Raw genomic sequence first — 13,115 nt, 5'->3', positions numbered from 1 at the left:
CTGGTATTACATGGTCCTTGTTTGGGGTACAGGCTTTTCTATTTTTAGAACTTTATTTAAATTGGAGTTGAAGACCTTTTGCAATCAAGATGGAGCTAATGGGTATAACCAGTTATGCCCAATTAATGGGACAAATGTATTTAACATTGTTAAGTATAGGTCCAACTCACTGTACCTTTAAAAATGAAAATAATTTTAATACATTCACAGTTGAAAAAAAGCATAGTATTGAAGTTTGTGAAATTAGTATGTCTTAAGCTATTGCCAGATATAAAAATAAAACATAATTAAAATTTGTGAATGTACATATATTTAGCATTTTTGTTTTTAATTTTCAAAACATGATGTTCCTATAAGATTTCTTAACCTCTAGGCAGATAAAAGAAAACTATCAAAGTATAAAATAAAATATGTAGTAATTAAATGTAGGCCTTCAAAATTTTTATTAATTAGTAACAGCCAATCATTAAGATCTGTCAGAGAAACAATTTGAGATTTGCTTAATCATAATTCTGGTTATTTATGGTTGTTCTTTTTAATTCCTTGAGAGGAAAATATTAGCAATTCTTCTTGAAAGCTTATAAGGCTCCTGAGTGATCCAAGCACTTGATTCCAGAGAATGGAGTTATTAAGAAGGCCTAATTGTGTTTCGTTCATCATTTAAGCAATTATTTTACTCTTAATTATCAACAGCACATGGGTTTGACCATAAACACTTCTTTATTTAAAAAACCATTTAAAAGAAGCAATAATTTAATTCAATTTAAAAGAAGTTAAATTGGAATGCTGAAATGGACTATTCTAGGTATCTTGGAATAAAAAATCTCCACAAAATAACTTTCTTTTTTTTTAAATAATAATTTTTATTAAACAGTTTGTCTTTAAAAACAATACAAAAAAACAATCACATATATATAAAAACAAAACATGTCAAAACATAACGTATTGAACATTACATAGCATTAATGATAATTTTACAGCATTTCATATCAATTTACGTACTTTGCTTTTGTAGTTCTCTATTCTATCATTTCTATTTACTATCTATTGCAGTGTTATTTATTAAAATATTTATACACCAGCCTATACTCATGTTATTAGAAATGCTTACAAGATATGCAAACAGATTTAATGTTAATTTATGTTCTTAGCAACTTAACCATGTAAAATTCTAGAAATATTAATGATGAAGCAGTTACAATGTCTGTCATAATATTTATGACAATTACTACCTTCAAGAAAAAATAAATTTGATTTATTATTTTATTTGATCAAGCATTATTTAATCCTTTTTTCTAGAAATGTGTGCTGTATTGGCCAGAGAAGAGAGGAATATATGGAAAAGTGGAAGTACTTGTTGACAATGTGGAGGAATGTGAGAATTACACTATCCGCAATTTAACATTAAAGGTACTGGTTTTTATGTTGTGTTTCAAATCACTATATATACTTATTAGTTCACCTCACGTATAGTACTGAACTAAACACAACTTTAATAGTTAACTGGTTCAAAGAAAATATCTTGCACAAGAATATATAAGAAAACTATATTCAGCTGCTGGTAGCCCAGTCTATGTATTAATATACTTGCTTAATATGGCAGCATAATATAATATTGTAGAAAAATATATATATATATATATATATATATATATATATATATATATATATATATATATATATATATATATATATATATATATATATATATATATGTCTTTGGTTATTCGGGTTTTGTCCCGCGTAAAATTGGAAGTACCTTGGCGACGTTTCGATGAAGTCTCATTCATCATCTTCAGGCTGGTATCTTCAGCCTTATGCTTCTAGGAGCAATGTGTGATCATGGTTGTTTCTTCTTTTCAACAGTTGAAAAGAAGAAACAACCTTAGTCCTTAGTCTCCCAATGGGCAGCAGAGTGTTTGCTGGCTGCCATTAAAAAAAAAAAAAAAAAGCCTAGAAACTAGTGGATTGTTATTTCACTGAACTAGGGCTGCATAAAAATCTTGGTTTACGTAGGAAGAACCTGGCTAAAGATATATATATATATATTCCTAAATTATGAGTAAAATTGTCAGCCTTTCTCAACTAAATGCCTTCCAAAATGGTAGTCTTTATAATCTGTTAAATATGAATTAGGATAATTACAGTGTATGCCTAGAAGATAGTTTGAGAAAGGTTATGTATCAATAATGAAGTAGATTTCTGTTTTATACATGATAATAACATTTCTGAGATATGTTTGGTCTTTATCCCTACAGTAATCTACCAAATTGGGTTGATCACAGTTTGATAGCAGATTTTATTTGGCTTATCATGCAGGTTCAGATGATAGCCAAGTACCAATAAAAATATCTTGCATATGCAGAATTTTTCATTGCCAACCATAGAAGAATGTCCACCATTTGAGTTCCATAGAAGTAGTTGCTTACCAATAGAAGACAACATTTGTAGCTAAGGATTGAAACTGTGGACTCCTTGGTGCTCTCTGAGTTTGGTTGTTTCTTGCAGATATTTCATTACCAAACCAGATAATATGATCAGTGATAGCAGTGATGATGTTACCTGGTTTGGTAATGAAACATCTGTAAGAAAACAACCAAGCCTCAGGACCCCAAAGTCCTGCTTTGCTGAGTGCAGAAACACACCATGCCTCATTTTTAGTCAACAGTGTTGTTAACAAAATATGTATATCATTCATGGTTTTCAGCAAGGAAACCAGTTGAGGAATGTCAAACATTACTGGTACACTTCCTGGCCAGATCACAAAACTCCAGTCAGTGCTCAACCTCTTTTACAACTCATGCTGGATGTAGAAGAGGACAAGAAGGCTTCAACTGATAGAGGTCCTATAATTGTTCATTGCAGGTAATTTTCACTTTATATATGATTTTAAATTTAGATTTTAATGGAGCAGAATAGGAAAGATATGAATTAAAAATGGATTTTTGCAATGTTGATAGTACATATCAAGAAAGTGGAAAGCTGGTTTATTTACACTATACGGAGCTTTTTATTTAATTCTGTTCAGTCCATGTGAGAAATACCTTTCCAAGCTTCTGGCAAGAATCTTTCTCAGTCTAATCTGGGTTTAGTGGTAATTAAAACTGGTCCTTTTTTCATGCAAATTTTATGGTCTACCTATATTCTATCATTGTCCAAAAGGCAAAAATCCTTCCCCTTATTATATGACTTCTTCAATTCAGGCAGGTCCCCTATTTGCTGCCTAAAACAGGTTTGGTGCTCAGTAGTAGCCTTCTAGCAAAGTGCACAGCCACACATTTTGCTTGGCCTGTTCCAGTATGATCCACTTACCACTTCTTAAATATAGAAACAGCTGACATTGTCCTCCTCCTTCTTCCAGTCCACCAGAAATGCATCCCCTGCCCGTGTTGCCCAGCTTCGGTTCAGAACTACTATTTTCATACCTAAACTGTCACAAACTCTTCAGAATGGATCATCTCCAGCATTTTGTTCTGACAGTAACAGCTACAACTATGATTGGTTGTAGAGCTTGGCATATTCCCTCTCTTTAGTGTCTGATCACTGTCCTAGCTTGCAGATCTGCTATGTTCTCTGCATTTTTTATAATCTTGCAATTGATCCAAAAATGGCCTATTAAATTAATGAACTGTGCCAAACCCTAGAGAATTATGCTCCATTCAACTCTAACATCTTCTAGTGGACACCCTGTTATTTAATGCCCAGTCTGAGTGAGATATGGTCCCTAGCTTTCCCACACCCTGTCTACAATGTTGTAAAGCCTCTTTTCATTTCCCTTTATCTATTTATACATCTATGTTACAACTGCAAGATAGAAAGATTAAAGTTTGTTTTTAATAAAGCTAAGTTATCATTTCTTCCTTGTTACAAAGTTTCCATGGCTCTGCACAGTAAGGTAGGAACCAAAGAGCAACCTGTTCCCCTGATGCTTTGATTACTGTAGCATGAGAGTACAGGTAGTTCTCAACTTTCAACCACAATTGAGTTCAAATTTTCTGTTGTTAAGTGAGACATTTGTTAAGTGAATTATGTTCCATTTTACAGCCTTTCTTGACTCGGTTGTTAAGTGAATCACTGCAGTTGATAAGTTAGTAATGCAGTTGTTACTGTAAGTGAACCTGGCTCCCCCATTGCTTCTCAGAAGGTTGCAAAAGATGATCACATGACCCTGGGAAGCTGCACCAGTCATAAGTATGAACCAGTTGCCAAGCATCTGAATTTTGATCACATGATCATGGGGATGCTACAAAGGTTGTACCTGTACAAATGGTCATAAGCCACTTTTTTTGGTGCCGTTGTAACTTTGAAAATCACTAAATGAACTATTGTAAGTCGAGGACTACCTGTAATGATGTCACAAAAGTGAGTAGAAAGAAGAATCTACTTCAGTAGTGAAGGAGATAGTGTGGGAAGGAGGTATGAAGGCACCATGTGTGCAAACCTCTGAGAAACCAAGGAATGGGATGGGGACTGGTGAAGAAGGAACAACTCCAAAAGGATAGGAAAAGGTAGGCATTGTTAGACCAGTCTACACAAGAGCCAGACAATGAAACTGGCCTTTCCTGCATGAAGCAAAGCAACAACTACCGTGTTTCCCCGAAATTAAGACCCTGTCTTATATTTTTTTGAACCCTGAAATAAGCGCTTGGCCTTATTGCCATGCGCTCAAAAGCCCAATTGGGCTTATTATCAGGGGGTGTCTTGGGGAAGACAGGGTAGTTAGTGTAAGAACTGTAGCCTGGACTGAACACCAGCTTGGCCTCAGCTGGAATCTGGGCAAGAATTTCTTAAGAAACAGACAGGAAAGGAGCAGAATGGGGAAAAAGCAGTTAGACTGCAGTGTGAGATTACCAAAAGGTGAGACTTTGGGCAATTCCACACTGCAGTCTAACTGCTTTTTTCCCATGCTGTTCCTTTCCTGTCTGGAAATTGTGGAATTGCCCAAAGTCTCGCCTTTTGGTAATCTCAAATCTGATCTTAATTTACAACAAATAATGGTTGACACCAATCTTGCATCCAAAGCAGAGAGTAATCCAGAACTCTTCTTCAGTGAATGATATTATTTTTAGAAAACATATAGTTCACTGAATTTCCCTTCCACCACAATTTTAGTAAGATCCCAGGTTATACTGTAGCTTTTGATAATCGTTTACAATGGGAATCATATCATAGAAAATATCTATTTTTTCATCCAGTGTAAGAGGAGCTTGTTTTTAATAGCAGTTCACAGAATAAATTTTCCCCTTATCTTCTGTTCTACAATGTGGATTTTTAAAATATCAGAAAAATTGTAGTTGCATGAATTTATCATACTATGGCAGGAAATGTACATATTTGTATTATGCTCTCAATTGTGCAAGGAAAAGGAAAAATACAAAAGTGTCTGGAACACTAAGAAGTTAATCTAAGAATATGCATTTTTAATTCTCTCAGAGTTAAAGAACATAGACATGTATCTTGTTTTTGCAATATATTATAAGAATTTAGATATTCTAGAAGTTTATGGAGCTGAAAATTGCTGCATTTTTAAGAAGAAATTAAACCTCATCTGCATCTATTTAATCATATATTTTTGCATGGAATAGAAATCAAAATTTTCAACTAATCTATTGTTAAGCTACTAAACAAATTTAAATTTCTATGCTTCCCAGAGTCACCTTGTAGGAGAGATGGCAGCATAGAAATTTAATACATAAATAAATAAAAATAAACAAATGTAGTTCTGCTGAGAAAATAAAATGGTTATCTGAGATTATCCCATGAGTAAATTAGGAACAAAACCATTCTCTTTCTTCTATGGAGAATATTTCAAACCTTAAATATCCTGTGATACCAGCCATAATCTGTCATTTTAATACTATTCAGTTTTGGTTTAATTGTTTTTCTTGACAGTGCTGGAATAGGAAGAACAGGATGTTTCATTGCTACTACGATTGGTTGCCATCAGCTCAGGGAAGAAAGAGCTGTTGACGCATTGAGTATTGTCTGCCAACTGCGTTTGGACAGGTAAGATGATGTAGGATACAAAATCCATTAATATTTGCCACCCAATATTTTTAAGTGTCACTGTCATTCACGTCATGAACACTGTAATCCTGAAGTTTTTGTAGGATCAAAGAGAAACAAACGAACAATAGAAGCAAGCAACATTAACAGCAAATAGCTGCATTCAATGTAAAATCAATTTAAGGTTTTTGCAAACTCAATTTCCCCTTCATCCATTTCAGTCCACACCCTTTGTGCCTATTTATAATAAAGTAATTGGTGATGTATCCATGCAATTCCATTATCATGTCTGCTTTGGTCCTTTGCTAGGGATTTTAGGGGCAAACTCATGAATGCATTTAGCAAAATACAAAATACAAACAAGTATGGAAAGCAACATTATTCTACTTGACAACCCTTAGATAGGTTAGACTATAGTTCCTATCATCCCCAGCCAGGCTATTTGTGTGGTAGCTGTAGCCTGTTAGAAGAATGCGAGGCTGAGAATGACCAGTTTATTCCATAGCTTAGTGGAATTCCACAATGAGCCTTTAAAAGTATCTGGGCCATGTATTTTACTTTTATGGTCAGATTAAATACAGTTCTGCTGTCAATGCTGAAATGAGTCATGGCTGCAGCATTTCTTCGATGTCAGCTGGTGAGACAGGAAGCCTGCGAGGCATTAGAAAAAGGACAGGAAAACCTGCAGTCTGTACGTGTGCTCTAGGACCATAACAGGTCACACATTTAGTGTCAGAATGCAAATTCATGGTCATTGGCAGTCACATTCAAATTTTCTTAAACGTTTGAAGATGCACGTTGCTTGTTCTGAATTTTAAATTGGTAAATAGTTCAAGGGCTAGGATAGCATCCTCTGAAGAAAGGCAAACAAAATCAAGACATCTGACTGCCGAACTGCATAGCTCAAAATGTATAATTGAAAAGCAGCAGATAGAGCTCTTCCAAATTTGAGCTTTGAATGTATTTTAACACTTACAAATAAATGCAACATGCAAATGATTCCGATTGGGCTTAGTATTGATTACTAAAAAATAAAATGTGATGATGCTACTACTATAGTTAGTCAACTTTAGCAAAAATTGGGCTTTTCTTCCTATATAAAGGAATAATGCTCTGTAGTTGAATAATGTGCTTGTGGCAAGATTGCATACATCTGGTGTTACATCCCACAGTGTATTCTTTGTCAAGAGAATGTAAACATGACATGAGCACAAATATTTAAGTTCTCATTATACCTTTGTGTCTGAAAAGGAATTTCAGCAGTAATTGTAGTCACAATAGATGCCAGAACTAAGCTATGCACAAGTGCTCGTCATTTTTTGCAGAAGAAAACCTGGGCAACTGTTTCATGAAATGTTGGGGTTATCATTTAGCCTAGTTTCTTTCATTTTCCATAACTGTGTCCATGTGGGCATGCTGTACAACAGCAAGTATTCATTGTAATGGTAGTCTGGTCACCATTTTGCATCTTCTTCAATACTTAGGCCCAAACATCATTTCGAATTGTGGTTGAGGGAAAATGGTGGTTGCCAAATGCCCAGACATTGCCCAGTGCTGGAGAATACTCAAGGTGGAGACTATTCAGAAAAAAATGTATTAGAAACTCTTTTGTAGGAAATGAGGATAAGGGAAACATTCATTTTTTTTATTATTACTGAAAACAGTGTTCTGAAAAAAAATCAACTCAGCCGCAACTGTAACTGCATCAGCTGGGCTGCAGACATAGCGATGAGTGCAGAAAACTGAAAATGGTCCCAGAAAGAGATGTCATTTTCCATTGTCACATTTCTGTCATTCTGATTTTGGAGAGTGGGGGAAGTTGGGCGGTATTTGAAATCCCCTGCCAAACTAAATTGAAAATTCAGTATGATTAGTCACAGACACAGACAGAATATCAAATTGTGTTATTATTTGTATTTGTTTGTTTATTTGTTTGTTTGTTTGTTTGTTTATTATTTATTTATTTATTTATTTATTTATTAAATTTGTATGCTGCCCATTTCACTATTGAAATGATCCTGCTTGCAAAAGGTTAAAAAAAATAGAAAAGAATTAGAATAGATTTTTTTTATTGGCAAAGTGTGATTGGACACACAAGGAATTTGTCTTGGTGAATATGCTTTCAGTGTACATAAAAGAAAAGATACGTTCATCAAGAATCATAAGGTACAATACTTAATACTCTATTTTAAGGGGTTCTGGGAGGGATTGTGGGAATGGATCTGGGGGGATCCATAAATCCACTGAAAGGGGTAATGGGTCTGATAATCATGGTGGGGAGGATGGGGACAGAAATCTGACAAGGATGCAGGGGGATGAAGCGATGGGCATTAGTATAGTAAGTGGGAGGGGCAGATATGACGGCTGCAGGGGGCCATATTATGTTTCGGGAGTGCGCACTCGATGTTTACGAGCGATTGCCCACTCCGACCCCCAAAGCACTACTCGTTTCCCGGGTTGTTCAGAGTCTCAGACCCTGGGTCTACGGCTGATGTTATGTAATGCCAGGTCAGTGGTAAATAAAGCCCCCCTCATTCATGATCTTATTTCAGAGGAGGGTGCTGACCTGGCAGGGATTACGGAGACCTGGTTAGGCCAGGAGAGAGGAGTTCCTCTTGTGGAAATGTGCCCGCCAGGTTTCCATGCATTCCATCAGCCAAGGACTCAGGGAAGGGGTGGGGGAGTGGCAGCAATCATTAGAGAAAGTCTTTGCCCGAGGGAGGCCACTGTTCCTCAGATAGCCGGATGTGAGTCCCTCCTTGTGAAGTGGGGTCAGGGGATTCAAATGGGCCTACTGATTGCGTACCTGGCTCCCTGCCACGTAACAGCGGTCCTGCCTGAGCTGCTCGACATTATAGCCGGGGTGGTGGTGGAAACCCCCAGACTTATTGTTATGGGGGATTTTAACCTGCCATCTGCTGGTGAAATGTCGGAGATGGCTTGGGAGTTCATGGCTTCCATGACGGCCATGGACCTGACCCAGGTAGTTCAAGGCCCCACCCACTTGGGGAATCACACTCTGGACTTGATTTTTGTCTCTGATCAGTGGCTGAATGATCTAAGAATAGGGGATATAGACATCAAGTCCTTGTCATGGTCTGATCATTCTCTCCTTCACATGGACTTTCAAGTCACTTCCACCCACCGCAGGGAGACGGAACCAACCAAATGGTTCTGTCCCAGGCGCCTGATGGACCCCGAAAGGTTCCTGATGGAGCTTGGGCCATTTCCTGAGACTCTGGCTCACGACTCGACTGAGGACCTGGTGGTCACCTGGGACAGGGCGGCTACTGGGGCCTTGGACCGCGTCGTGCCTTTGCGGCCTCTGACCTGATGCCGATCTCATCTAGCTCCTTGGTTTTCTGAGGAGCTGAGAGAGATGAAGTGTCGGAAAAGACGCCTGGAGAGTGATTGGAGGACAAGCCGATCTGAATCTGACCAAACACAGGTGAGATCTTATATTAAGACCTACCTAGTGGCGATAAGAGCGGCGAAGTCTAGCTACTTCTCCGCTCTTATTGCATCTGCAGAGAACCGCCCAGCTGCACTGTTTAGGGTGACCCACTCCCTACTTCAGGTGGGGGTACGGGAAGATCCCTTAAAGGGTCGAGCTGAGGATTATGTACAATTCCTGCATGATAAAGTCACTCAGATTCGGGAAGGCCTGGACTCCGATTGGGTAGATCCAGGGGAGGAGACGGGGGCAGGTCTTGAGAGCGTTATCTGGGAAGAGTTTGACTCTGTGGCTCCTGAGGACGTGGACAGGATTCTGGGCAAGCTTAACGCTGCCACATGTTTATTGGACCCGTGTCCCTCCTGGTTGGTACTGGCCTCCCGGGAGGTTACACGAGGCTGGCTCCAGGGGATTATAAATGCTTCTCTGAGTGAGGGTGTCTTTCCCGCCGCCTTGAAAGAGGCGGTTGTGAAGCCCCTCCTCAAGAAGCCTTCCCTGGACCCGGCTATATTATCAAATTATCGTCCAGTCTCCAATCTTCGCTTTGTTGTGAAGGTTGTTGAGAGTGTGGTGGCGCGACAACTACCCCAATACCTGGATGAAGTTGTCTATCTGGATCCGTTCCAGTCGGTCTTCAGGTCACGATACAGCACAGAAACGGCATTGGTCGCATTGGTGGATGATCTCTGGAGGGCTCGGGACAGAGGGTGCTCCTCTATCCTGGTCCTATTAGATCTCTCAGCGGCTTTTGATACCATCGACCATGGTATCTTACTGCACCGGCTGGAGGGGTTAGGAATAGGAGGCACTGTGCTTCGGTGGTTCTCCTCCTTCCTCTCTGACCGTTCGCAGTTTGTGTTGGCAGGGGGGCAGAGGTCGACCTCGAGGCACCTTATTTGTGGGGTGCCGCAAGGGTCAGTCCTCTCACCCCTTCTGTTCAACATTTATGTAAAACCGCTAGGTGAGATCATCCGTGGTTTTGGGGTGAGTGTTCATCAGTATGCTGATGACACACAGCTATACATCTCCACCCCAGACCACCCCAATGATGCCCTTGCTGTGATGTCCCGTTGCCTGGAGGCTGTGCGGATCTGGATGAGGAGAAACAAGCTCAGACTCAACCCCTCCAAGACCGAGTGGCTGTGGCTTCCGGCGTCCCGGTATAGTCAGCTGGTACCATCACTGACAATAGGGGATGAGATCTTGCTCCCCACAGAGAGGGCCCGCAACTTGGGTGTCCTCCTGGATTCACGGTTATCTTTAGAAGATCATTTGACGGCCGTGGCCAGGGGTGCCTTTTATCAGGTTCGCCTGATCCACCAGTTGCGTCCCTTTCTGGATCGGGACGCCTTGTGCACGGTCACTCATGCCCTAGTTACCTCCGTATGGACTACTGTAATGCTCTCTACATGGGGCTCCCCTTGAAAAGCACCCGGAGGCTCCAACTGGTCCAGAACGTAGCCGCGCGGGTGATTATGGGCGCAGCTCATTACGCCCATGTAACACCTCTCCTACGCGAGCTGCACTGGCTCCCGGTGGTCTTCCGGGTGCGATTCAAGGTGTTAGTTATCACCTTTAAAGCGCTCCATGGCTTAGGACCTGGGTACCTACGAGACCGTCTTTTGCCACCAATAGCCTCCCACCGACCAGTTCGTTCTCACAGGGAGGGACTACTCAGGGTACCGTCAGTCAAATTATGTCGACTGGCGACTCCCAGGGGGAGGGCCTTCTCTGTGGGGGCTCCAACCCTTTGGAATGAACTGCCTCCGGAGATACGGAATATCCCTGATCTCCTTGCTTTCTGCCATGCCCTCAAGACCCTGATGTTCCAACAGGCAGGGCTAAACATACAAACATGCGAATGATTTTTTAAATGTTATCTAATTCTGGGTTTTATTTAATTGACCAAACTAAGTAACAATTTTAATTAGCAATTTTATGATGTTTGTGTGTCTATATTTTTCTTGACTGTACACCGCCTTGAGTCCTACGGGAGAAAGGCGGTATAGAAATATAATAAATAAATAAATAAATAAATAAATAAATAAATAAATAAATAAATAAATAATGAGAGTCATAGGGTACAAATAAGCAATCAGGAACAATATCAATATAAATCGTAAGGATACAAGCAACAAAGTTACAGTCATACAGTCATAAGTGGAAGGAGATGGGTGGTGGGAACGATGAGAAGATTAATAGTAGTGCAGACTTAGTAAATAGTTTGACAGTGTTGAGGGAATTATTTGTTTAGCAGAGTGATGATGCTTGGGGAAAAACTGTCCTTGTGTCTAGTTGTTCTGGTGTGCAGTGCTCCAGTGGTGGGATTCAGCCAGTTCGCACCAGTTTGGGAGAACCGGTTGTTAATTTTCTGAGCAATTTGGAAAACTGGTTGTTGGAAGAAATCATTAGGGCAGAGAACCGGTTGTTAAATTACTTGAATCCCACCACTGTAGTGCTCTATAGCATCGTTTTGAGGGTAGGAGTTGAAACAGTTTATGTTCAGGATGCAAGGGGTCTGTAAATATTTTCACAGCCCTCGTGCAGTATTCAGGTCCTCAATGGAAGGCAGGTTGGTAGCAATTGTTTTTTCTGCAGTTCTAATTATCCTCTGAAGTCTGTGTCTGTCTTGTTGGGCTGCAGAACCAAACCAGACAGTTATAGAGGTGCAGATGACAGACTCAATAATTCCTCTGTAGAACTATATCAGCAGCTCCTTGGGCAGTTTGATAAATATGGTATAAAAACAATTACAATTAATATAATTATTATATTTATAATTAAATATAAACTAAAAACCAAGAGGATGGATGACACAAGGCTTTGGAGGGGAATGCATTGTATCTTCAGTGAGACTTTACCTTTTTATTTTGCTTTGCTTTTTTTTGCTTTTCAGAGGTGGAATGGTCCAAACAAGTGAACAGTATGAATTTGTTCATCATGCATTGAATCTGTATGAAAGCAGGCTCTCCGCTGAAGCCGTCCAATGAAACCAAGATGGAAAAAGTAAACAGGTCACTCTTTTTTGAGGTAATTTATTTCATTACCTTCCAGCAACTTCTTCAAGGAGTTGACAGCTGTAGAAGGAGAAGCAGAGCATTCAACCTGTCAAAGGAATGTGGATCATTTTTTAAAAAAAAAAGCATTGAAGATTGATGGACTCTTGTCTTGAATGTATTGTGAGTTCCTGAAACAGTTGTAATGAAGGTTAATATGCTGATGTTACATTGAATTTTTCACACATATACACATGTGTACACACGTGTGTGTGCATATATTAAGGAAGATTTATTTCTGTATTAATAGAATATGAAACACTGAATGTATGTATGTATGTATGTATGTATAAGAACTGGATGTGAGAAATTTCACGGAAGAAATGTGTATACATGCTTCAATGTTTGCAAAGTCTGTCTTGTGAATAGCCAGTCAGATGTTCAATTGTACCTGTTAAGTACTACTCCCTATTATGCGGTAAACTTAATTTGGAGCTCCTTGGATTCTTGGTGGTAAGATCTGCAAGGGGGTGGTTATGAGTACTAATATCCACAGCATCCTACAGAGGAAAATAAATAAATTTGTGGGTTTTTAAATGAATAAAAATCAATAAGTATTTTATATGATGACCCTAGTAAATACTGATAAATATTTACTG

At 39.1% G+C, this 13,115-nt stretch overlaps 1 protein-coding gene across 1 annotated transcript in view; it reads left to right on the top strand.

Moving 5' to 3' along the window:
• PTPRR (protein tyrosine phosphatase receptor type R) overlaps window positions 1–12,574 on the top strand; it is a 99,066-nt gene extending 86,492 nt beyond the window's left edge. Inside the window, exons 11-14 of the mRNA XM_070946734.1 lie at window positions 1,300–1,410; window positions 2,708–2,865; window positions 5,893–6,006; window positions 12,357–12,574. Coding sequence (XP_070802835.1) covers window positions 1,300–1,410; window positions 2,708–2,865; window positions 5,893–6,006; window positions 12,357–12,450 — 477 coding nt within the window. The 3' untranslated portion in view covers window positions 12,451–12,574. The remainder of the gene's footprint in view (window positions 1–1,299; window positions 1,411–2,707; window positions 2,866–5,892; window positions 6,007–12,356) is intronic.
• Window positions 12,575–13,115: the final 541 nt, after the last annotated feature.

This window comes from Pituophis catenifer, unplaced genomic scaffold (genome assembly GCF_029215685.1).
Source record: "Pituophis catenifer annectens isolate HBS135680 unplaced genomic scaffold, rPitCat1.0.hap2 SCAF_7, whole genome shotgun sequence".
In the NCBI taxonomy this organism is placed as follows: domain Eukaryota; kingdom Metazoa; phylum Chordata; class Lepidosauria; order Squamata; family Colubridae; genus Pituophis; species Pituophis catenifer.
This window is presented reverse-complemented; position numbering and strand designations above follow the sequence as displayed.